Source organism: Mugil cephalus, chromosome 5 (assembly GCF_022458985.1).
Source record: "Mugil cephalus isolate CIBA_MC_2020 chromosome 5, CIBA_Mcephalus_1.1, whole genome shotgun sequence".
NCBI classification, from domain to species: domain Eukaryota; kingdom Metazoa; phylum Chordata; class Actinopteri; order Mugiliformes; family Mugilidae; genus Mugil; species Mugil cephalus.
In genome coordinates this window covers 24235015-24260133 of record NC_061774.1, presented here as the reverse complement: position 1 = coordinate 24260133, position 25119 = coordinate 24235015, and the positions used below count along the sequence as shown (strand labels likewise).

Genomic DNA, 25119 nt, shown 5'->3' with positions numbered 1-25119 from the left:
CAGGTTTGACAAGGAAGAAGAGGTCAGTGAATAAAGCATGTTGGTGCAGGGCATTGTCTTAATTTTGGAGCTTGCATTTGTTTTTTCAGCAGTGCCTTCATTATTTGGTTGAAAGTCTATAAAAGTAGCCGTGCAGATAATTTCATTTTTTTTTTAGGTGCATGTTCTGTTACATCTGCAGCTGACGTTCCAGCCCGAGCCACCGCCGATTTTTTATCTGTGCCACTGAAAACGCTGAATAATCTCAGCAGCATCAAGTCCGTCCAAAAACAATGTTCCCATTTTTCAGGATAATCCACCGTGAGCAGTTTTCATTAGAGTTAGAGAGAATAGTTTTTACAGCTGCGGCTTCAGTCGAGTCATTTTTGCTCTTTGGTGCAGCTGGTACCAGAATCATCGTTTGTCTCATTCAGAGCAGGAAAAACAATAAGTTCTTTTTCTCATTTAAACCTGCTCAGGACGCGTTGTTGTAAACTTGTGGCCTGTTGCTTATAGAACTGAACCGAGTCTTTACTCAAGAGGCCAAGTCAGGCCCACAAATTATACATTTGTTGTCTGGTAAGAGGTGAGGATTATGTGCTGTCAAGGCACGATGCTATTTTATAGCTCAGACGAATGTGTAATCCGTGATTGCAGAGTTTCTCTCTCTTGCAAAAAAAAAATAGTTTAGGACTATTATGTTATTTCACAATCCAGCCTTATCCGGTGTTTTGCCTCAGCCAAGCCGACGATTCATTCACAGTCTTGTTGGGGAGTTTTTAGGAGTCGCACCTCCCAGATTCCAGTTTTTACTGGCTCGGGCGGTACAGAAGTCGAAATGTCAACATTTAAATGCAATGAAAACATCTTTTGATCATTTGACTATCTGTTTGAAGCTGAGTAGCGCTCACATCCAGTCCTGTGGTGGTGAAGTAGACGTTAATTTAACTGGATATTTAGCAGAATATCAAAACATGCGCAGAACCCATAAACAATTGATAGGCTTTTACTTTCCTCTTATGTCACGCTTGACCTTTAAAATCTACCATCAAAGCCCAGGAACACAACTCAATGCACTTTCAAGTACAAGCCCACACACACACACACACACACTGACACAAAAATGTTCTGTATGTGTGAACACAATTAAACACTCGCAGGGAACATGAACGTGCGACCCACCCTCAGGATGTAAGGAAATGAGGCCTTCTTCCTTCCCTGACCCTGAGCAGACTGGGACTGAGGGCCTGGCCCTTTCACTGCCGGCAGCTGGCCAGTCTCTCGCTCCCTGCCATGCATTCTGGGAATTTACAGTCCAATAATAAGCCTCCCAGAAAGTATCCCTTCATCACGGGATGATAAACAGCGCAGCGCTCGGTGAATTCTGCTTTGACTTTGTAACTCCCAATTTGTTTTCACATCCAGCCTGCTCTGAGAGGATTTGTGACCATGTGCTATTTTCTCAGATTTATGTCTTCAAAAGCCTCCATTTGGGCTCCGCTAGAGGAATGCTGTCTGATGATATAGGATGATAACCAGGCAGCAGAATGCTTCAGTTTGCTTTGCTTTCTGCAGTACTCCGTCTCGCTCGTGCTCAGAGGAACTTTTCCACCATTCCACGACTCTGGCGGTAAATGCCGCGGCGGCCTCGGCGGTCGCGACGAGTCCCGTTAACGCGGCCGGGAAGCACTCGCCCCTGACAAACCTGGAGGATGAGGGGGCGAGGAGAAGGGCGGCGGGCTCTCCGGCGGTAGTCGCGGACGCAGAGGGGGACGATAAGCCGGTCTGCCGGGTGCCGACCTCGCCCAAATACGCCGCCGCCCCGAGTCCCTCCGGCTTCTTTCCGGCGCCCACTTCAGCAGGAACAGCCAGGACACTGAGTGACAGGGAAGAAGGAACAGCTTGGGTGGACAGCAGGCATCCAGCAACGTGAGCTTTTTCTCCAGCAACCACACCACACTTAGTGAAAATCTTACCGCCTCGGCCTAGCGCTCGGTTTAAAGTTAACGGATCTTGACCTGCGACTGCCATGCTTCTTTTTGGATGATGGAATGTAAACTACCTGAAGACTGCATGACATTTTTTTTTATTATTATTTTACATGAATGCAAACTGACTTAAAATCTGTTGTTGTGCACAGAATGCATGGAAAATATGTAGCATTTTCTTATTTCTTTGCCTTTTTCAGAAGAAGAAAATTTTAAGAATGTGGTCTTTTATTGATGCATGACCATAGTTTGCAGAGAAATATCACCAGTGACGACTTACATATGATTTTTTTTAACCTTTTTTTCTGCGTATACCACTGAATGCATACTGAAGTAGCTTCTACTATTCTATTGTGTCTTGACTTTTGCTTAAATGCATAACCAAAGCAGCCGCCTTTATACCAAAAAGCATACGCTTAGTAGATGCTTTCCTGCAACGTAACACATGGCAAATATCTAAGAAAACAACTGATCTAAACTGGATTTAGGAAGCTTTCTGTTAGTATAGGCTCCTGTTTCTCCTGTGGGATGCAAACCGCTGGCCACACTCTCTTACGCCTCTCCAACGTCACAATGTCAAAAAAAAAAAAATGAGAAGACATTTGTGGTTATGGTCAAACCTACAAGTGGTAGCAGCCACAGACTAAAAAAAAAAAAAGAGCCATATGCTTGATGTAGTTTTATTTTATGCAGTGTAATTAAATATGCATGTGCTTTTTAAATAGTTTATTGCGTGCTGCTTTAAAATCATTTTTTATCCCTTTGTAGGCCAGCAGTGTTTTTGTTTACAGTGCTGCAGTAAACTTGAGCTCAGGCTGTGTTTTGGATGAGACTGCCCCCTTGTGTTTGGTGTGAGGTTTACAATTTAACCAGGGAGCTGACAAATACATCAGTGCACACACACACACAAGCACAAAAAAAAACACCCAAATTGTTTAAAGCTCATAAACTAACTCACTGTGATCATTTCACAAACGGTCAAATGTTCCATCGATGTGTTTTTAATGTTTCCACGAGTCTACGTGACATGTTCTGTCTCTCTTCACTGTTGTGCTCATTCGTGCTCATTTGTGCTTTCTCTCTCCATGCCTTCCGCCTTCTGTAGATTCAGCCACACAGATAGTGTGTCAGATGATCCACAGTAAGTTGATTTTCGGAAAAAACCCAGAAGCTCTGCTGCCTGGCACGGCTCCTGCTCTGCACTAAAAACCAAACGCCGGCTCGATTAATCCGTTAGCGCTGGAATTTTTTTCATGCAAGTGGGAAAATCTGAAAAGACCAATTCAGACATTAAGACATGAAAACTTTTGGGGGTTAGTTTAGTTAGTAGACCGTCTTGTGACATTTATAAAGTAGTAGGAATTGTTCATCTTCAGCCGCCATAAGGATTAACCTTCATGTGCTGGTGCAGTTTCCTACCAAATGTCATTGATTATACTCCTACTTGTGAATTGAGATATCACACAATCAGAATTATATATTACATGGAAAACATAGAAGAACATGAGCAGATTTTCCTCCTTGCATCTCGTAGATTTAAATAAAAGCTAAACCGTGTCCTTGATTTTTATCTTATTCACTTACACTCATGATGAAAGTGCAGCTTCAGTGAACAGCAAACCTCCCGGCTGTGCTTTTTATTTATTTATTTTTTTTTTTGTCTTTGCCTGGCATCAATCCACTTCTCTCCGATTTAGCCAAAGCGCTCGCAGGCCTGCGACTGTGGCGACTCACTAAACTCATCCTCGGCGCTTCTGCCAGCTGCACGTGTCATGTAACACAACCACCACATCACAATCCACCCCGCCAAAGCCTCATGAAACACATGGGAAAAAAAAAAGTTCATATTTATCTTCGCTGCTAAAAGTAGATGCAAAAAAAAGCGCCGCTTGTCATGACGCCAGAAAGAACCTGAAGATGACTCAGACGTCTGTTTGTTTAAAAGCTTTAATCACAGGAGCAGACGCTCGTTTAGCCACATTAGAGGCTGCACTTTTCAGCCCGGTGTAGCTTTCTTTCTGCAGACCGCACAGTAACAAAGAAAGCTATTTCTTCCTTCCTTTTTAAATCTAATGACCTTTTATATGTTGGCAGCGCGTCAGTTTTTTCTGAGTCTTAAAACAGAAGCAATTAGGACGTTAACGAGCAGGGAATGACGTCCTGGGCCTGCGATGAACACCCAACACAGCTGCATGCCCCTAACAACGAGAAAGCTGCACCGCTCCGTCGTATCTGATGCATAACAATGAATGCTTTAACATTACTGACTGAACGAATACAAACCTTTCTGTAACACGTCTGTGACTGTGTGATTATCATAGTGGTTGTTGAACAACAGAATTCTACTAAAAGCTTAACAAACACGTGTCTGCACTTTGAAATTGTGCTGTAATGTGGTTTTTGTTTGAATGAATGTTTGAAATGTTCTGGGATCGAGAAGAAGAACGAACTAGATTGTTTTATTTTGTTGAAGAGGAAGGTTTGTGCGATCTTTTTTTTTTTTTTACTGTGTTATGCTGGTTTTTAAATCTTAAACCTACTTTTTTGGGGGGTCAGAATGAGATTACCTTTCTTGGGTCCTTCACAAATTATGTGATTTTTTTATATCTGTGTTTTCTTACATCTGTTTTTGTACCTATAGTTACAGGCTGTACACCAATGCTCATTTTATTGTGGTAGAATTTTGAATTTTGCGAATGATATGTTTTAGTTTAACTGCTTTAAAAATGTCAGAGTATCTGTTTTACAAGTTTATTCAAAAAAATGACCGAAATTATAAATTTATAGACAAAAAGGGCTTAATTGACTAATTAACTTTGTGTACTACGGGGTAAATGACTTGAATCAGTTTGTGTTTTTCATTGTCCACGTTCTTTGCCTCTCTCCTCCCCAGGAGCGTAAGTATGATCGACATGCGTGGTGAGGAAGAGGCCGCGCTGCAGCCGCACAGCCAGGTGCGTCACGAGCTGATGCACAACCAGTACAACCAAATGAAGGAGGAGGAGGATCACTGGCAGGACGTGAGTGTCTCAGACTTCCCAGAGTTTTTGGATTGATTTTAACGCCACATCTTTTAGTTCTTGTCCCCATTGGATCATAAGATTGTCAAACATGCCCTGTGGTGTGCGATCGGTTTGTGTGCATGTCAGGATCTGGCCCGCTGGAAAAACCGGAGGAGGAGTATTTCCCAGGACCTGATCAAGAAAGAGGAGGAGAGGAAGATGATGGAGCAGTTGCTGACAGGGAACCCCTGCATGTCACACAGGAGGAGAAGCATCAAGACCTACAGAGAGATAGTAGAGGACAAGTAGGTGACATCCACAAAGCACGATAAGTACAACTTTGAGTGGTATTCCAGGGAGGGAAAAAAGGCAAAGATTATATGTGAAGTACATATAAAAAAAAAAAAAATGGGTCATTCTCAGAGAATAGAATTGAACGTTCTTGTAATTCCTGTCGGTGAGAACAAAGGTGACGGCAACTCCTCCCGGAGTTCACTTAAAATAGGTCCCCCTTAGAGAAAAACCCAAAGAGGACGAGCAGATCTGGATGAGTGAGCGACTGTAGAGCTGGATCAAATTAAATAGCTTCAATGGTGTTTGATTCTTTTGTTGAGACAAAGCGGATTTTATAATATACCTGACATGTTTTAAGTGTCACCTGCAGTCTTCTTCTTCAGAGGCGTCATGTGGTAGAAGTGACGTGTCATTTTAAAAAGGTTTTCCTCCTGCAGACATTAAGTAGGGACCCCCTACCTACTATATGTGTATGTGTTCTATATTAAACTCAGCCTAATGCTATTTATAAGTGTTATTAGCATCATCATTTTGCATTCAATGTTAAGCTATTCCAGTAATGCACAGGTTCAAATATTCATTTTTTTAGTTTCAAACATGTGTAACAGCTGCTGTAAACATAAACATACCTGACAAACATGGGATTTCACCTGGGAGCTGAATAGGATCTCTTTAAGTTTGTGGGGGAAAATTTAATAAAATATATATAAAAAAATGTCCAATCAACCAAAGATTTTGTGCCCCCCCCCCGCAGTACCTCTGCTGACCCCCTGTTGAAATTTGCTGTAGCTGACAGTTAAAACATGTCAGGTATTTAAAATTCTTTACCAAAAGAATCAAACACCATTACTGAAAGTTTAAAGAAGACAAAGTGAATGTTTTTGAGCTATAAGTAGCTTTATTTCCTGTACATGTGACCACAGCCCAACTACTGGTTACATTAAAAGCCAACATTTCAGTAATTTAAGCCGTATCCTTTCTTTTCTAGGGAGCGGCGTGAGGAGGAGTTGCGTCAGGCGTACAGAAGAGCCAGAACCCCCGAGGAAGCGTCCTTCATCCTCCAGCGCTACGCCCAGCGCTTCTCCATCAGCGAGGCCGTCCTGGAACGCCTGCAGCTTCCCAAGCTCCTGGACCGCAGCGTGTCGGCCGACCCCTCCTTCCCCGGCTCGCCCTTCCCCCTCTCCCTCTCCCTGTCGGCCTCCCCCACGACCCCGGAGCCCTTCGACCTGGACCCCAACGGGCCCCTGAGGTACCTGCGCCAGCAGTCCGCCCCGACTCCCAAGTTCACGTCCACGCTGGAGGCGCGAATCGAGGAGTTCCCCAGAGACTCGTCCTCACACCAGCGGCCTCAGATACGCTCCCGCTCGTCCGAGCCGCCGTCGACCAGAGCCCTTTCGCCCAAACCGGTGCCTTTGCTGACACCCAAGCCTTACTTCCAGTCCCGACCCGCAGCAGCCGACGCTTTGAATAACAAGGTGAGACGTTTCTCTTCTTCACTTTAATAAAAATCTCTTCTTCTTCTTTCATAGTGAGACGTGATCTAGTTTTAATACCCGCTGGACTGACAGTGTCACTCTTGTTTTGAACCTTCACCACTTCACATGCGTTGCTTCCCAGTAGCGTCTGCCCTCGCGGTGGGTAAATCCCCCTCCAGCTCTCTTGGCATTTACATTCGAATGCCACAGCACTGCCATGGTGACGAGCCGCCTGGTTTGCAGCAAAACACGAGACTTCCCCTCCCCGAAAGAAGAAGAAGAAGAAGAAGAAGCATGTAATGTTTCAATTTAGCTCAAAGTGCCCTCAACAGGATCCATTTGCTTTTTTCTTCTGGAAAAAATTGCCAAATGGGAAATATTTAAAATGAGATCCTGTGTTGTGGCGTTGGGTCGAGGAGGGAGGGGTTGGGTTATTATCAGACCAAATGGAGCACAGCGCTTTTCTGGAATTTCTTGTCAGGAGCCTGAGCACTGAGTCCGGGTTTGAAAGGAGCCCTCTGTTTCCTATTGACTTAAGAAGTTGACAAGTAGGACCCCTCTCAATGTGAAGTGGGCTCCCGGTGGACAAAGAGGGCCCACACACAGGCTGCGAGGCGAGGGATGAGAAGGTGGAGGCGTCGGAGTGGTGGTTTGGAAATGGAGGGTGGGGGGGCGGACTGAGAGCCTGCATTCACCCGACTACACCACAGCGTCTTAAGTTACCGCTCGCTAGCAGCTCCTCGCACATATATTAGTGCCTCTTTGTCACGGAGGCCGGCTAATAACTAACGGAGGAGAGAGGCTCCTAACGAGCACTAATGAGTTTTCTTGGGCAAAGTTTATTTTAAATTCGTATTTGTCATCAGTTAATGTTGTTCATTAAAAAAAGTTGCAGAAGTAAGAGCCTGGAACTGTGAACTAAGTTACTGAAGATGGGGCTCTTTGGTTAAGGGCGAAAACACTGGAAAACAAATGAGACCAAGGCGCTCGTCTTAGAAAACAAGTGAAATGCCTTTAATAAATTACAGGCAACGCAAAAACATTCATTTTGTGTATTTTAACCCTTAAAAAGCCTGAGCGCCAGCTGCTTTTAAATTACCGTAACTCACAGCGGTTTGTTCTATTAACAACATTCAAAGTGTGGCTGAACACTGGGAAGTTGTGCTTTTGGAAGACCTTCGTGACAACTAACTTCGTTTTTACCAAAAAATTCCTCCAAACAAGTCTCTCTTCCTGGGGCTGCAGCAGTGCATCATCATTACCGTAATGACAGCCTTTTTTTCATAAAGTGCAACTTCCCCACTTATCCACACCTTGAATTTTGTCCATCAGTGATTTACGGTAATTTTTTTTAAGCAATGTTTAGATCTTAAAGGATCTTACCAAAATAACTAAACATCATTATTGAAAGTATGGGTAAATTATATAATTTACAGAAATAACGACAGTTATAATCAAGTATATTACAATAATAACAGTGCGGTGCGTGAGTGACAAATACTCAGCAGGTGCAACAGTCGACTGCTAATTGTTGCAAGTTTTGTTTAAAGACAGTGAGTTTAAGGTGTCCCAGTCATATGCGTCCTAAGACGGTGCAGGCTTTGGAGATATTGAGTTTGAGAAGTTTGCTGGACCTTAAACTGAATGTGAGGGAGGAGGTAGAGTAGAGAGGTGCTTTGGAAGCCAGTGATGTAGTGATCCATTCACTTCCTGATGAAGGCCCTGAGCCAGAACTGCTTTAATGTATTAAAGGCATTTTACTGTTTTCTAAGATGAGAGTGCTTTGGTATCGTTTGTTTTTTTTTTGTTTTCTAATGTTGTTCATTGTTGAGCTGGAGCATCTTAATTATAGCTGGAAACCAGTTAATTTATTCCTCCAGATATTTTGGCAAAGAATGAGCGAAAATTTTAACAATAAGGTTAATCAATTAATGGGCCTGAAATCTTTCCTCATTAATCTAGACAAACATGCACCGACTGTTAAGTACAGGAGCTTCAGTATTTAGTTTATAATGATGCAGATTTTTGGACATTTAATTCGGTCTTAGATGCATTATCCAGTTCTTTTAGTCGATCTACATCAGGAGTCTTCAACGTTTTTTAGGCCAAGGACCCCAAACTGATGCTGTGACGTATAAAAACCTATGATCTACAGTGTATACAGACTACACGCAGTAACGCAAACATCAAACCATGTTGTCTGTTGACGTAGGCTGATGTCTTGCTGCGGGTAAACGGCGACGCGGGAAACACCGACGTTCCCACCACGCCTGAAAGTCAAGGGAGAGAATCTCCTCCTCACTTCGAGGCTTCCCCTTCGAAAAGCAGAAACGGCTCCGTGGACGCTCCGTCGTCGGCGGCAGCCTCGCCGGCTCACACCGTTCACGTCTCGTCCTCTGGAGCAGGTGGAAGTCCAACGTCCGGGTCCAAGGACGGCGGCACAGAGGCAGCTTCTGAAGACGTACGAGGAGAGAAGGCCGTCGAGCATTCGACACCACCCAGTCGGCCCACATCACTTCCAACCGTAAGAAGCTTATTAAATTATTTTATAGCTGTTGATTCACTTCCCTTCCTCTTCTTAAAGCATTTAGTGGAGATCTAATTGATGCTGCACAGATTTTTTTTGACTGATGATAATTACAATTTCAGTCTTTGCATTTAATATTTTATATAGTGTGAAAACGAAACTTGTTCATTTAATGTTGGTGCCTGGATCTTTAGAGAAAACCATCATGTGACTCTTACAGGAGCTGCAGAAGCCAGAGGAAACCTTTGTGAAGACAGCAGCTGCTCCACAGGAAGAAAAGGCTGCAGCTCAGCCGCCTCCACCTGCAGGTCTGAGCCACACTGACACCTAGTGGTGGCTTTTATAGTAGATTATTCTTTATTGCATTTCATGGGTTGTTGTAATTTATCTTGAATGCATGTGTTTTGTTTGTTTACTTGTTTAAAATCAATTGTTTTTTCTTTATTTCTCTGTTTTGAATGTTTGTACATTTGTGAATTGTATTGTATTTAATGTTTTTTGACTAAATGCGGAGGTTATATTCTGTGGCAATGGAAAATAAAATAAACATTAAGTTAAAAAAAAGAAAGAAAGAAAATGGCTACCAGTAAAAGGATTCTCCCTTAAATTGAGACAGAAAAGCTAAAATTATCCTTTTATCGAAAATTAGGTTGTTATGGGAAAAGGAAAATGTAATTTCCGCTGCAGTAATGAGTCAGGAATACACAATTTTCTCTCTGTAAAAATAATTAAAAAAAAGAAATAGAATAAATGTGATCAGTAAATATTTTGTGTTTACTTTCAGAAGTCAAACAAGATCAAGAAAAGACTGAACCATCCAGTGAAACCTTCTTCAGTCTTGTTCAGTCTGGGGTCAACACACAGCAGAGTCAGCCAGTAGCTGATGCGCACATTTCTCAGGTAACGCTTTTTGTCGCTCAAGTTCGTCCAAATTCCAGCAATCAGCCGTGCATCCAACTGATAACTGTTAATGTCCCTGCAGACAAGAGTTTCCAGTTGCGAGTGGTCACAGAGTTCATCTGCACCGGGAGGATCTTTTGGATATCACCCACCAAGGGACACGACTGCAGGTGAAATGACACGTCAGGCATCAAGTTACATCACGCTAGCGGCTTCTTTTCCATACGTGCTTGATTTCTGAGCTTGATTTGCAAAATCCCTCTTGGTGGCTGTTTTCCTTTATTTGCCTGTGAGCGTGGCTCTTTTTCTGTTCTGCTGTTGTATTTTGAAAAGGCCTTCGAAAATCTGGGACCACCATGAACCACAAAGTGTCTTGTGGAATTTCTTACTAATTTCCTGACTTGATAATGATTCCAGTTTGCACTAACAGTTCACAGAGGTGACAGACATACAGGCCTTGAGAAAACACTTTGTCTGGTTTTTATTTTGACTTTTTTAGCTCAAGTAAGGATTTAAATTGTAGCAACATAGAAATTTGTTGTTATTAGATCTGGACTGCAACCTTTCTGAAGTTTCTTATACTTGCTAATCCGGATACAGTCCACGTACAGTGTCACTGGAGCAAAGTATTTCCCTCTTTAACGTCTCTAATTCTGTCAGTCAGTGCGTTTACATGCACGTGAAACAAAAATAAATTATTGTCTTAATCCGACTTTAACTGGACAACTTCAGTTCATGTAAACACTTTACTCCGATCAGAGTTCTCCTTATCCGATTAAGAGTCCCAGGTAATGCACCTGGAAATCGATTTTCTCCGCTGTGTATACGCCTTAATCAGACACAAACGCTGCACTGGTGTATGACCCTTGAACAAAAACATCCAAGAAAGCTGGTCACAGAAGAAGAAGAAGGTAAACAGAGCCGGTAGAATAACCACCTGAGGGATGGCGCCATCTTATCTGCACCATAAGTAACGTGTACATTATGCACAAGATTAAAAAAGCTGAACTATTAATAATAGTGAACTGGAAAGGGGGCCATATTAACCCGTCGACAAGACACATATCGCCACCTAGTGTAGAGGAGGAGGACACGTTCCTGTTAGTTATTGCATGTAAACTGAGACAAGGACCGTATTCAGAAAGCTGTGCATGTAAACGCACTGAGTGTCCACTCCAGCTCCTGGTTTGTCTGGTCTTGTCTATCCTTCACCGTTTCCCCTCCTCGATGCCCCTTCTTCCCCCGACTTCCCTGTTATTCCTTCCACCCACATATTTTTTTTTTCATTTCGCTGTAGAGTTTGCAAACAGTGTCAAGTCCCCGCTGCCAACCAGCAACCCTAAGTTACGCTCGGAGTTCTTCGCCTCGCCAGGTAACGCCCTCCATTCGTGGCCATTATGCTTCTGCCCTCCAGCACCCCCGTCCACCCCATCCCTTCTTTTATTGCCTCATTCCAGATGATTTGTGAAACATTTTTCTCTGTTTTGAATGTGTTTTTTATTTTCATTTGTGTTGCGACTGTGCAGAATGAAACAAATGCAGAAATAAGCCTGACTTTGATGTGATTCATTGTAAATACTCACCTTTGCCTCAATGTGCTTCACATAACTTGTCAGTCCACTAAAAGCAACAGCATCTGCCCTGATCCGCCTTAACATTATGATCACTGACACCCAGAGTGTCAGTTTAAACATAAACACAACTTATTAACTCTTGATGTATCCTGTTGTTCGTGGTGGACTTTTTCCAGTCTCTCATGTCTGTCTTTGTTTTCTGTCATTGGCATTTTTACTCCTCAGGTTGTCAAACCAGCCTTCAACATGCTGCCATGATCTCATCCTAGTGATTTAGTGTGATCAGGTCGTAGCTGAAACATTTGCTCTTATTGCATTTTAATTCTTGCTTTGCTCTTGCTTTGCAGAGGACGCAGAGAAGGATCATCGTGGAAACGTGAGTAGTAAAATTACTATAAAAAGTTCTCATCTCCTGCTGTTCACTGGGTATCATGTGTTTAGTTTATTTAATTCTGCAGGTAAGATTTTTTTTTAAAATCTCCTGTAAAAGAAAGAAAATAAATAGAGAATCTTTCATCTGCTGCGCAATTTTACAACATTAAATGTTTAACCTTCACAAATAAGAATTTATCACCGGTCCCATGAAGTCATTTGTTTCTCACTCAGTTTTAGCTCAAACCTCTGCATCTTATTATTATTATACGACACATAGAGCTGTCGATGTAGCATGCCAGACGAGGCTGCTGTAGTCAATGGCCGAGACTGCTTTTGTTTTTTGTTTTTTTTTCTTCATTTAAGCTCATCTCTCTCTTTCTCTGTCTCCTCTCTCCTTAGTAGGAGTCCTTTGGCTAGCATTGGAGTAGTGCTGTTGTGGTAGACCAACTATTTCTGTCTCCTCCCTTCTCTTCTTCTTCTTCTTTTTTTTTTTGGTGGTGGATGTGCGTGTGCACACTGGTGTCAATTTTGTGTGTGTGAACGGGCGTGACTGCGTGCATGAATTATTTGTATGTGTTTGTGCATGTGTTTGTTTGTGTGTATGTGTGTGTGTGTGTTTGTGTGTGTGTGTGTGTGTGTGTGTTGGGGTCTATCAGGTGTCAGTCCCGGTGTTGCCCCAGGCCAAGCGGGGTGACCGCTGGTCTTGGGACCCGGATGAGGAGCGAAAGCGTCAGGAAAGGTGGCAGCAAGAGCAGGAGCGCATGCTGCAGGTACACAGTATACCTCCAAGGGTTTAAAAAAAAAAGCATGGCGCATGGGTTTGCGGTGTTAGCGGGGTCCGGTTTGTTATGGAGCTCAGGTGGCAGAGCAAGGCACCAGAAGTGGGAACCTTTAGAGGGAATATACTTTTTTTTTTTATTTTAGGAGCTGCATGCACAGGGAAATTCCAGGGAAAGATGCTGCCTTCAAAGACTTGAGCTAATGGTTCCAGCCATAGACTCTATAAATATGTGTCCCCACTTGCTTGCGTTGGTCAAACTGATGTTATTTTCCCGGGGATACGGGCGGCGCCATCTTGCAACTTTGGTTTCTGATCAGTGCGGTCCGAGTTGCAAGAAAATGTTGAATTATACACTGTAATTATTTATTTATTTATTTATTTCAACTCTCTCAGTCCCACAGCACCGCCTTATGGAGCGGTTGGCATGGCAACTGTTGGTCGCCATTATGTCCCATCCTGTTTCTATAGCTTCAAGTAACTGACTAAAATAAATTGACACCTGAACATGCATCAACATTATATTAACTACCGAAAATGACAGAAACCATCATTGGAAATGTTTTATTTGATGCGTATTTTAGTGTTTTAGTCCCATTCACTAACATGGCTTATGAACTATACTGCAGCCAGACACCAGGGGGAACTCTACTTGCTTCACTTTAGAGGAGTAGGACGTCCATATTTATGCAGTCTATGGTTATATATACAACTCATGAGCTCTGAGATTATCAGAAGCTTCCACTGAAGGTAACACAATTAGAACATGTCTGAAGGCAGCAACAAATCATCGGTTGAGGTAAACCTCAGCTAAAACTGCTAAGATGCTACTTTCTTTATTCTGCAGACTTTAAGTTAATTTGCATGCTCCTCAGTGGGTACAGCAAACCAAATTAGTGTTTAAGCAACGTCCATATAGCAGGAGGATCACGGTTGGTTTGTTGCATATAAGTCAGTGCGTAAATTCATTCCATAAGGATTAATTGGTTGAGTTTTCAAGTAAAAAAAAAAAATCCTTGGCCTTTGTTTTGGCTTTATTCTTTAGATATTTTCTCCTCCGTATTTATCAGCCTAAAGTCGACCCTAACTAAGTGCTGACATACTAAATACCGATAAAGATTATCTGAAACCTACATGTCTGGAAATCTCACATTGGACGTGTGATCCTAAGCTTCTTAACAAACCCTTATGAAAATGAATCCAAAACTCAACACTTGCACAGCAGCTTCTGTGTGACAGTCGCTGGTTTGCTCAGCTTCCAGCCAGAAAAAATTAACCACATCCCATTGCTACTTCCAAGGCTTGCCTCCATGTTTGTGTTGTATCGAGCACACCCACTGCTACATGTGCCCCCCCTCGACTACCTATATACGCACTTTAACCACTAGATGGCGATTTTGTGCAGTGGGAAAACCTCTGTTTTGGTTTTTTATTCCCTCACTCACTGGCTCCATCTCATGCACATACAGAGGCAAGGTCTTTTTGTTTTTTTTGTTTTTTTTGTTTTTTTAATCCAAGGTTGCTGCTGTTGCTGCTGCCCAAATCACCCTCTCCCTCCTCAGCCAATAACAAGTGCATCTCAGGTCTGCATATTTTTAAAAACAGCCTCACTGTACTCGCCTGTAGTGTTGGAGACGGTGATGAGAACGGATTGTTGTGGTGGTTGCAGGACCGTTGAGAGATGAGATGCGCTCAAGTGGATGAATGTCTGGTGCATTAACGTGCTCATTATGTGGCTTCCTGGTTGTTTGTGTGTCGTCGTCTCGATCTCAGTCTGTCATCTGTCTTGCTTTAGTCGCCTCCTACTTAATATTCAATCTTTTTTTGGGGGGGTTCCTGCACAAATCAAGGACATGCACAAATGTGCGCAAAGTTTTGAAATGAAATTGTGTTGGAACCCGATGCTCTGCAACTTCTGCATGCTCTGCTTGTGCCTTTTGTCTGCCTGCTTCTGGTTTTTTGTTTTGTTTTTTTGCTTTTGTTCCCTAACAAGCAAATATCAAATGTGAGCAAGTGTTCAACCTATAACAGAGGGATAAGAAAGGTGCAGCCGCCTTCATTAATGTCTCTAAAACTAAATTAAAGCACGTAGCGAGGATGGAAACAGTCGGCCTCGGAGATGTTTACACGATCGTCATCCGATTCAGAAAAAGAAAGGGGCCTTTTGACAGACCCCTCTCGAACCCTCTCGGGGTGCCAGATGCCCTCTCCGTTTTTTCTCACATCCCGCTGCAGACAGCTTAGCATTCCTCTTCGTCGAGGCCCCCGTGCTGTGTTTCATGTGTCTGTTGCCGTGGTAACAGGAGAAGTACCAGCGCGAGCAGGAGAAGCTGAAGGAGGAGTGGGAGAGAGCTCAGAGGGAGGTGGCGGAGGAGGAGAGGAAGTACCACGAGGAGGTGTGTGCGTTCTCGTTGGTTGAGATGTTCGGCGGAAATGTGCAATAAAAATAGAATCAGCGTGTTTGTTTTTTTGCTGTTAATCTTGAGCCCGAGATATCGGTTTCTAACAGGAGCGCAGGATACTGGAGGAAACGGTGACGCCCCTGACGCCCCGCTCGTCGGCCCTGCCTTCTCCCAGCCGAGGGGAGCTCACCTCCACCTCCGGGCTGCAGGACACTATCGTCCGCTCGCTGGCCGACTGGGAACGCAAACAGGAACTCCTGGAGAAGCAGTCGGTGAATAGCTCGTTGGTTTGTTCATAGTCAGATGTCTGCTCTTGTTCTGTGTCAGATCAATGAAAGAAAACAAAACCAGATCCTATAAACAAGTCTGTTTGTTCTTCACTACAACCTGAACCACATCATCATCATCATCATCGTCACACTGAGTGACATGAAAAATGTATTTAGAAGTCTAATAATAATAATAATCTTCTGATAGAAGGAAATAGAAACAATATGAAGAGTGACATACGCCACAGGCCAAAAGTTTGGAAGCAACTTCAAGTTTCTGTTCACAATCTTAAAAACCAGCATGAGTTATATGTATTTACTGCGTGATCAGACTTTGCTTTTATTGATATGAACCATTTTCCTCAATTTACCTTAAGGTGAACATTAATGTTACCAGATCACTGCTGAATAAATGTCAGCAAAAGAAAAGAAGAAGGGCTCAGTTTTAGGGTCAAGAAGATTTACAAGAGTCATAACTTTAGTGCAAAAGTAAAAAAATAAATAAATAAAACACAGTTTGCATTATTCGCTTTAACTCTTTGGCTTTTGAGAGTCTGCTTATAAATATCTCATATATGTTATGCTGCTGTTAGAGCCAGAGGAGGCTACTTTGATGAAAGAAAACCCCAAATACCTGATTATTATAGTAAAAATGTCTTCTGATACCTTACTCTTTATATATTATGTTTATTTTGATGCAAAGTTAAACCAATGAAACTATGATCTTTTATGCACAAATTTGATCTTGCTTCCAAATGTTTGGCCTATAGTGTGTATGTGTGTATATATATATATGTTGCACACGCAGATTGCAGATGAATATACACTCACTTGACAAAACATTAGGTACAATTGTGAAAAACAAATTCATCTTATGTAACTGTTATATAATTCAGTTTATGTTAAAGGTGGTTATTGAAGCATATAGTTGAAGTCTTTCTGTTTTTGAGCTTAGCTCACTGACTTAAATCGGTGTCAAAATAATAGAAACCTGTGTCATTACAACATAATGTAGTAGAACAGTTCTACAAACCACAGCCTCCAAAATGAAAATGCAGTTGTAGCAACAGCTCCCTGTTATGTTCAACAACTATCAGTACCTTTGTGAAGCTCAGATTTAGTGCAGCACTGTCATATTAGAACGTATTCTGTTAAACCCAATCTAGGGATTTGGGACGTAACACACAAAAAAAGCCGCCGTCTTCGTAATGATCATATTTCTCAACATAAAGAAACGTGTGTGTAATGATGTGGTTTACTGGTGAGTTCTCTGTCGTTTAGAGGAATGAATCAGACATTAAATGCAGACAATAATCTGCAGTATAAATTTCTTGATGGTGTTTGTCTTCTCCACCGTTTGTCTTTGCTGTTTCTGATTGGTCGACACAGAAGGGAAGCACGGAGAGCGTCGAGTGGAAACGGAGAGAAAACGACAGGACCAGTGACATCAGCACCGCCGACGACAGCATGAAAACAGCCAGAAGGTCCGTGAACGGCGTCTCAGAGCTGCATTCAAAGCTGTAAACATTGCATTTAAGCAGAAATGCTGAAAGTTACACTTGCCAAAACAACACTAAATTGTATTTAAAACAAAGTAAAGGGCTTTGGGAAACAAAGGAGTACACAGACAAGTTGGAAGATTTGTTTTTTTGATTTAACCTCTTGAGGTCTGAGCTTTTACTTGATATGCATTTTTAATTTCTCCAAGGTATCTGGATCAGAAGGACCTAAGACCTCATATGTGGACACTGGGATTATCCCATTATTCATATTATAATAAAGTCACCAATGTGTGACAAAATATAAAACAGTTTATTTTAACACCTGAACATGGCTGAGCTAAGACAGAATTGCGAACATTGAAGTCCCGTCTTCAAACGAGTACTTGCTAATTAGCGAGGTTGTAGCTCATTGCTGTTGATAAATTGTTAAATTTGCCTGTCAAATCAAACTAGAAACATTAATAAGCATAAATACAAAAGTTTTAACTGTAGAATTTGATGAGGTTTTGTTCCGTATCCACTCTTGTCCTGTGATCGTCTGTAGAATGAATCATGTTTTTACCCACCACTGTATTGACCCCTTGCTACCACTAGATGGCAGACTAAAGCGTCCACTTACAGAGGACAACAGATTTAAATAATGAATAATTAGACAATAAGCTGCAATAAAACCTAAAACTTAATGTCCCCATATGAGGACGCAGGGTCTCAGGAGGATAATAGTCATTCATATTTATCAGTAAAACTACAGGATAAATCTAAACTGAAATGTTATCAGAAACTTTAATGAGACTCGGCTTCAGCTGTTTTTGTTGTTGTTGTTTTTTTGATATGTTTTATTTAATTCAGGTTACACGTACCAGTATTTATTTATTTTTCTCTATCTCTATCCTGTGTGTGTACCTTATAATGTTATAACACATTATTTGCATGCCTCTGTTTTGCTGTGTCTCATCAGTTCGGTGAGTCAGAGCAGCAGTCAGGTGGAGATGCTCGTTCACAGCCTTCAGAACGGCCAAAAGCTTCCTCCTCCTCCTCCGGCGTCCACCAAGCCCTCCACTCCCGTAAAGAAACAAGCAGAGGTCTCAGCAGACACCAACAAACCCAGCCGGCCTGCTGGAGACCGAAGGTGCGTGATGAAAAAAAAAACAAAAAAAAACAAAAAGGAGCGATTCACTCCAGTTTCTACCACAGTTCCTTGAATTTTAACAGTTCATGACTTCTGTTCTCTTAAATATGACGATAAATCAGTAGGATTTGTCCTTGACCTGTCTCATATTCTTTCACAATTACATGTTTATTTATAGGGATGTGTTCATACTATGCCTGTTTCTGCTTTAAACATGTTTTATTTTCTCATTTCCATTTTATTTTAACCGTCTAAAATTATCCTCGACTTTTAGTTACATCTTTAGTCTTTAGTGCTGTTTTTTCATGAACCAGCAGAGCGTTTACAACCTGTTTGGCCAGCAGGTGGCGTACTGTACCTGTATTCTCCTCTGATACATAACATCACTGCAGGCAATGAAAAAAAGTGTTTCATCATTCTAATCTTATACAACAGTAACCAGTGAGGCTATATTTTAAATGATAAAGTAAAGCCAGGATCCGTCCAAACATCACCGACTACATCTGACTGTTGCTCCGGCTCGGATTGGTTCACGTTTCGACTCCCGACAGCCAGTAATATCTCTGTATCCGAGTCATCATCGTGTTGCATGTTGCTGTCCATTTCCAGGAGCGGCCCCATTGATAATAACATGGGCCGCGGCTCATCAAAGCCGCCCGCTGCATGTCCATCACCTCCAGACTCGCTGCCTCCAGCACCCAACAGGTACCGCATCACGAGCCGGGAGGGACGGGGACGGGGACGGGGACGGGGAGGGGAGGGGAGGGGAGGGGAGGGCGCGGCTCATTTTCTGCATTGTCATTTTCCGTTCTGCTGCCCACTTTTTTTTTTTTTCTTTACCCCATCCATCTCCTATAATAACGTGTACCACTGCAGCAAGGACCCTCCAACCTGCCTGGAATTTCAATATAATAACAGGGAGGTGCGGTGGAGGAGATGGGGAGAGGTTTATTCATTAGTTCTGTGTGATCTGCTTTGTACATCGAGCACAGGCGTAAACATTTTTTCTAAATGTGCCACAGTTATCAAAGCAACAAGCGCTGTTCCTCTTCTCATTTACATGGATTTAAGAGCATAAAAGAGAAATATCATCCGCAAATCTATCATCCTTTAAGAACTCGAATAACAGAAATGCAAACAATAGCAGGAACTACTCTTTAATTAACTAGCAAGAAGGGAAAACAGAGTTATATATTTTCTGTCTCTTTGCCTTTCCTTTCATTTCTAGGTCGGTCAGTGGGAAGAAGCTGTGCTCCAGCTGTGGTCAGCCTTTAGGGAAAGGGGCGGCCATGATCATAGAGACCCTCAGCCTCTACTTCCACATCACCTGCTTCAAGGTTGGTGGGAAAAAAAAAAACATCTTCCTGAAATGCTTCAAAGATAAGATACGTCATAGTATGCACAGAGAGTTTGTCAGATGACTTGAACACAATCTCTGCCAAAGGGGGTTGATTAATGTCCAAAAGCTGAAAATGGTTCCCAATAAATTTGTTGTTTCCTCCAGAATGAAAAACTACAGCTGCTAATGGTTTAAGAAAAATGTACATCCTCAATATTCTTTAAATTTTTGTGACTTTTGTTTGATTTGTGGATTTTTTCGGCCTCCTGTCACTTAAGAATTATAATTCAAAGTTAGAGCTGGAAAGTCGAGATGTTCGCTGAACTATTCACCTGTTTAGACGGATGAAACCATTAACTCATTCATTAATATGTTCATCAGCAAAGGTGGAGTTGATGTAAATACCGTCAGCTCTTCCCCGGGTGATGAATATTATCAAAAATGTATTTTTGTCATCCATTATAATTTGCAATGTAATTAAAACGCAGCGGAGTTAGATGGAAAGTAGCAGAGCCAGTTTGTTTATCCCATGTTTGAATCACAGGACGTCCTCAGGTAAAACTAATCCTGTGCAAATAGAGCTATAGAAGCAGGAAAAATGAGATTTGAGAGACTTTGACAAGAAAAAAACGTGGTGACCAGACGAATGGTTCAGAGCGTCTCCAAAACTGCAGCTCATGTGGGGTGTTTCTGGTCTGCAGTGATCACTGTTTATGAAAAGTGATCCACAACGGCAGCTGGACTTGTAGATCTTTAATTGAATTAAGTTTAATTCTCAGTTGGTAAATCAGTCAGTGGGTATTTCCAGAAGCAGGACACGATTGTGAAACGATGTGATTTAAGCATATGTTTTGGGACAGTAGTCAACCCTTATGGCAGAGATTGTGTTTGAAACTAGAGTGTTCTGACTGTTGGTCTACGTTCATGTGATTTATTGTCAGTAAGAAACTAAACAAGATACAGCATCACACTGTAACACTGCTGATCTCCTATGATGACAAACTTCCTATGCATACTAAAATATATCTTCTACAAGTGCAGTTGCCTTTTTTCAAACACGTTTTGGATTATCATGACCTGGATGACTGAGAACCTTCACAGACTTGTGAAAAGTGGTGAAATGAAGGGAAGGTTGCAAGTTCATGGGCGAACATGGGGAAAGAAGACTGGTTTGTGTGGGGAAAAAAATATTGCTGGCAGTGTATGTGGCTGTGTAGCTACAGAGCTGGACTATGGATTAATAGACCTGGTCTGTAAGGATCTTTGAGGTTTTATCTGATATTGGTGCCAAACCACTACTTTTTTAATTTTGTTATTTAGAGAATGGAAAACATACAAACTTTGTCTAAAAACGGGGCCTTTTTCCTTTCAAGGCATTTTGTGATGTGCAAGTTGAACAGAATATTAATTTAAATAATATAAATATGACTAATTAATCAACACAAAATAAAATTTGCAACGAACTGTCGTAGTGGAGGGTATATGCGCATGACGTCACAGCCAGCGAAGTTGCCGTGGTTACGGCAAAAAGAGACTGTTGAACATGGAGATTAGCAGCATTAGTTTGAATCATAGGCCTTAATAGTGTCTAAATTGTAAAATTAACTTAAAAATGCGGAAGAGCTTTTGAGCGATTGACTGAACCAACGGATTTGAAAAGCAGTCAAAGATATATTTTTACAGGTCTCGCTGTATTTTTACTGCTACATTTTTATTGATACATTTCACCATGTTTTTTGCCACTCAGGGGGCGTGGCCTCTGGAGGAAGTGACGTCTGTGAATTATCGTAATAAAAACAGTGGCGTGGGGTCTGGCGGGCATCAGAGACGCTACATTTCTCGGCTTTTAAATGAAGTTAATCCTTCGTTAGATGTTTAATCAAATTCCTCCCGTGCACAATATCAATCTTCAAGCAATAGTCTGCATCTTTTGAGGTGAAATACAAACTTTTGACCGTTTGGCCTTAGACATTTTGAAGGTTCACTTCCATCCGTGCAGGTGAAAAACTGACGTAACATGTAGAGAGCTAAGGGGACTCTAATTAAAGATTCAGTGGCACCGAACCTGATGAACCAGGCTTCCTTTTACATCCGGTCACCTGTATGTCAGTTATCAGGGGAACATGTGGCACCTTTTCTCACCGTTGCCATGGAGATGCTCTTTCTCTGCAGCGATGTTCATGCGGTGCTACGTATCAGCATCCACAAAAGGACCCAGATTTCCCAGGAGAAGACGAACCGGTGGTTTTAATGTTGTGGCAGATCGGTACAATAACAAGCATTAACGAAAAAATGCCCCCCCCCCCCCCCCCGTCTCCCTCTTGTCTCTCCTCAGTGTGGGGTGTGTAAGGGGCAGTTAGGCGACACAACCACGGGGACCGACGTCCGGATCAGAAACGGCCTCCTCAACTGCCACCAGTGCTACATCCGCTCCCGCTGTGAGTCTGTTTCTCCTTTACCAACATCTCCATCCTCTAGAGTGAAGCACAGCAGTGGTCAGGTTCTAACTAACAGCAGCTAAAACTAATTACAAGACAGGATTTTTTTTCCTTTTACATATTTTATATATTCACGGATGAATAAATGCAGATTTTAATCGATACGAAGAGCGGCAGCAGTAAATACTGTGCTCGTTATTTATATAGAAAAACATGCAAAGTTTTATTTTAGATGCATCAAAGTATTTTAAGCTCAAACTTTTAGATGCATCTCGCTCCTTACTCTCTTTATTGCGGCCCCACTGCGACACGCGTGAGACAAAGGTTTAATAAAGCTTTAATAAAGGAGTGTCAGGCACAGTGAAGCCGAACCAAGCTGCATCCAGAGGAGAGGATTTACTGTTAACTTCTCCGGCTCCTACACCTTTTATTGCACAACAGCGAAAGTTTCCTTCGAAGAAACGGCTCGCGTTTCAATAACCTCTCAGCAGCTGTTATCATTGGGGGGATCAGTGAACCGCAAAATCAAATTTAGAGCCTCTATCAAAAGGCTCCCGAGTCTTTATCTCAAATTAAGAAGGTTTTCTTTCATTAGAGCCGCTTCTTGTCCTTGAATTTAAAATCCCAGGAAAACAAAGCTGGTTTATAAAAATCTGTGGGTTTCCTTCTCTCTCTTTCTTTCTCTCTCTCTTTTTTTTTTTTTTTTTTTTTTTTTCCTGTCAAGCTGCCGGACAGCCGACCACGTTGTGACGCTCGCCCGGAAAAAAAGCACAAGGTTCATGGAAGAGAAAAAAAGAAAAAAACAACAACCCATCCCCGTGTTTTAACCCGATTATCTGCAAATCATGTCCTTCGCAGCGCGCCGGGATCTTTGCATCCTCCGCAGCTCAATACCCATTGAAGATTCATCGTGAGGGCCAAACAGGGGGGAGGATTAGGGAGGGGAGGGGGGTCAGGATGTTTAAAAACGATATATTCTTCGTGTTCATGTCGTCTGATACGTGAGAGAAATCTGGATGTGACTGGTCCTCATTCCACCACAGACTATGTTCTTTTCATCACGCTCTGAGGCGGCGGCGGCGGCGGCCATGTTGGAAAGAAAACACAGTTTACAGATGTGTAGGACACGATGACGAGCGTCACGGTCAGAGCGAACACGTGAGAAGGAGAAGAAGAAGAAGAAGAAAGCGAGGTGATCAAATATCGAGTAGAATCAGATTCTATTTTCCTGGTTTTAACATTTAGTTCCATATGATGGAAACCGATCACGTGTTTTTGTTTTTTAAATTTTCCAAACAAATAATGGAAAAGAAAACATTCCCCAAACAGGCTGGATCTGAAAAGTATGAATCATTTTTAGTTCCCATCAGTAGATATAAAAAAGAGAAAAAGGTTCATGTAGAAAGTGCAATAAAGGTCACTTTAAATCCCACAGACACAGTTAGAGTCACTGCTTCGTATCCCTCGGCCCACGCAGTGACCTCTTATTGCTCTCGTTCTGTGTTCAGAATAGAATTAGCTTCTAATATAAAGACGTATAACGGATGTAGGTTCATCATTAGGGCAATAACACGACAGTCACGGGCAGGTTGTTCCTCGTCCGGTCTGTCAGCTTGGAAACTTTAATGTGCCTTAGGAAAGCAGGACGATGCAGGAAGCGAAAAACACCAGCTGTATGGTGTTTTAATCTTTCCTTCTTTTTATTATTTTATTTTATTTTATTTTATTTTTTTTAGTTTCAGGGAGGGGGGTCGGCCAAATTTAAAGCACTGCAGACTGCAGCCCTCCCTCCCTCCCGCCACCTGACAAGTGCTGTTTATCTCCAGAGGAACGACACACGCTTGATTTCATATTCACCCCCGCGATTCCTCCGTGGTTTTGTAGTGGAATAAGCGGCGCAAAGGAAAGGATCTCTTTCTGTTGTCTGTTTGAGATGAAACGCAGAATGAGAAAGACTGCAACAGCAGCAGCAGCAGCAACGAGGGGGGGTTGAAAAGAAATAAACGTGGATTTAGTTTTGAATGTTGTTAGATTCTAGAGAGATAGAGAGTTCTGTATGCTATTAATTGAGGTAATTTTGATAATTGCTCAGTGGTAGAATTCATTTATACACTTAAAAACACACATATAAAATATATATATATACATATATATATTTAGAGAAAAAAAAAAGGAGTTACATGTAGTTACACAGCAGAGGTTATATGAACACATACCAGCAGCCGTGCAATATTTGGTTGGAAGAAAACTGAAGATCTGTGCCGCCAGCTGCACATTTGAAATCACTTGCTTCTTTTATTTTTTTTTCCTCATGAGAAGAGCTGTGTTGTGGATGTAAAAAAAAAATTATATAAATAAATACAAATGCACGTTTAAGCCTAAAACCAAATGATTTGCTGTACGAGAGCAAACTAGCAGCCTCCTCCTCCTCTTCATCCTATAGCCAAGCTTCTCCTCCCGGGTTCATCTCTCTGATCTACAGTATTTCTAAGCTTCTGTTACAATTGTGTATTTTTTTTTTTATTTTATTTTATTCCTATCCTCATTTAGTTACTGAATAATAAATCTCAGCTGAGTCTCTTATAGCGGGATCTTTGAGACGGAGCTCTACTATATCCAGACGGGCGTCTTCTTAACAGGATAGTTGGGGAATGAAAAGCCTTTTACGTCTGTTCTGTATTTATTGTAATATTCACCTGAACACTATCCGAGATATAGATTAATTTGGTGTTTAAATGCAACGGCATTTATAGCATACTGTATGTTTATAAATAAAATGTTATAAATTAAAGCGGGGCTGCTGTCTTTTTTTTTTTTTTTTTTACTTTTTGAATCATTGAAGAACTAAAATGTTTTGGGTTAAGAGAAGAAACAAGATGAATAAAAAATTGACTTCTTTGTCTTGTGTGAAGTTGGCTTCAATTTGGGGTTTTGGACTTGGTTAAGATTAAAACAACACAAATAAATTAAAGTAATAAACTTAGGAAAATGTGCCAAAGATGTTTAAGTTGCCTATTTGGGGGGTTCTCTTGGCCTTCATACCTTTATACCTCTTTATTTTCTTCAAACATTAGGTCTCATTTTGAGTTAAAATGGTCTTAATGTGTGACTGCGGAGCTGCTGCACGTTTGTAACATTCAGTTCAGTC

The 25119-nt window shown here is 41.9% G+C and overlaps 1 protein-coding gene across 18 annotated transcripts in view; it reads left to right on the top strand.

Moving 5' to 3' along the window:
* LOC125007843 (LIM and calponin homology domains-containing protein 1-like) overlaps positions 1-24762 on the top strand; it is a 103374-nt gene extending 78612 nt beyond the window's left edge. For 8 of the 18 annotated variants that reach the window (XM_047584691.1, XM_047584683.1, XM_047584699.1 and 5 more), the window contains 20 exons: positions 1555-1908; positions 3073-3108; positions 4861-4987; positions 5117-5274; positions 6252-6738; positions 8951-9262; positions 9486-9573; positions 10050-10165; positions 10248-10335; positions 11463-11537; positions 12087-12115; positions 12771-12884; positions 15196-15288; positions 15402-15581; positions 16953-17047; positions 18024-18194; positions 18804-18899; positions 19423-19531; positions 21869-21971; positions 22696-24762. In XM_047584691.1, coding sequence (XP_047440647.1) covers positions 1555-1908; positions 3073-3108; positions 4861-4987; positions 5117-5274; positions 6252-6738; positions 8951-9262; positions 9486-9573; positions 10050-10165; positions 10248-10335; positions 11463-11537; positions 12087-12115; positions 12771-12884; positions 15196-15288; positions 15402-15581; positions 16953-17047; positions 18024-18194; positions 18804-18899; positions 19423-19531; positions 21869-21971; positions 22696-22721 — 2857 coding nt within the window. In that variant the 3' untranslated portion in view covers positions 22722-24762. The remainder of the gene's footprint in view (positions 1-1554; positions 1909-3072; positions 3109-4860; positions 4988-5116; positions 5275-6251; positions 6739-8950; positions 9263-9485; positions 9574-10049; positions 10166-10247; positions 10336-11462; positions 11538-12086; positions 12116-12770; positions 12885-15195; positions 15289-15401; positions 15582-16952; positions 17048-18023; positions 18195-18803; positions 18900-19422; positions 19532-21868; positions 21972-22695) is intronic. The other 10 variants (XM_047584698.1, XM_047584692.1, XM_047584684.1 and 7 more) reach the window with 9 other exon arrangements.
* The last annotated feature ends 357 nt before the right edge of the window (positions 24763-25119 follow it).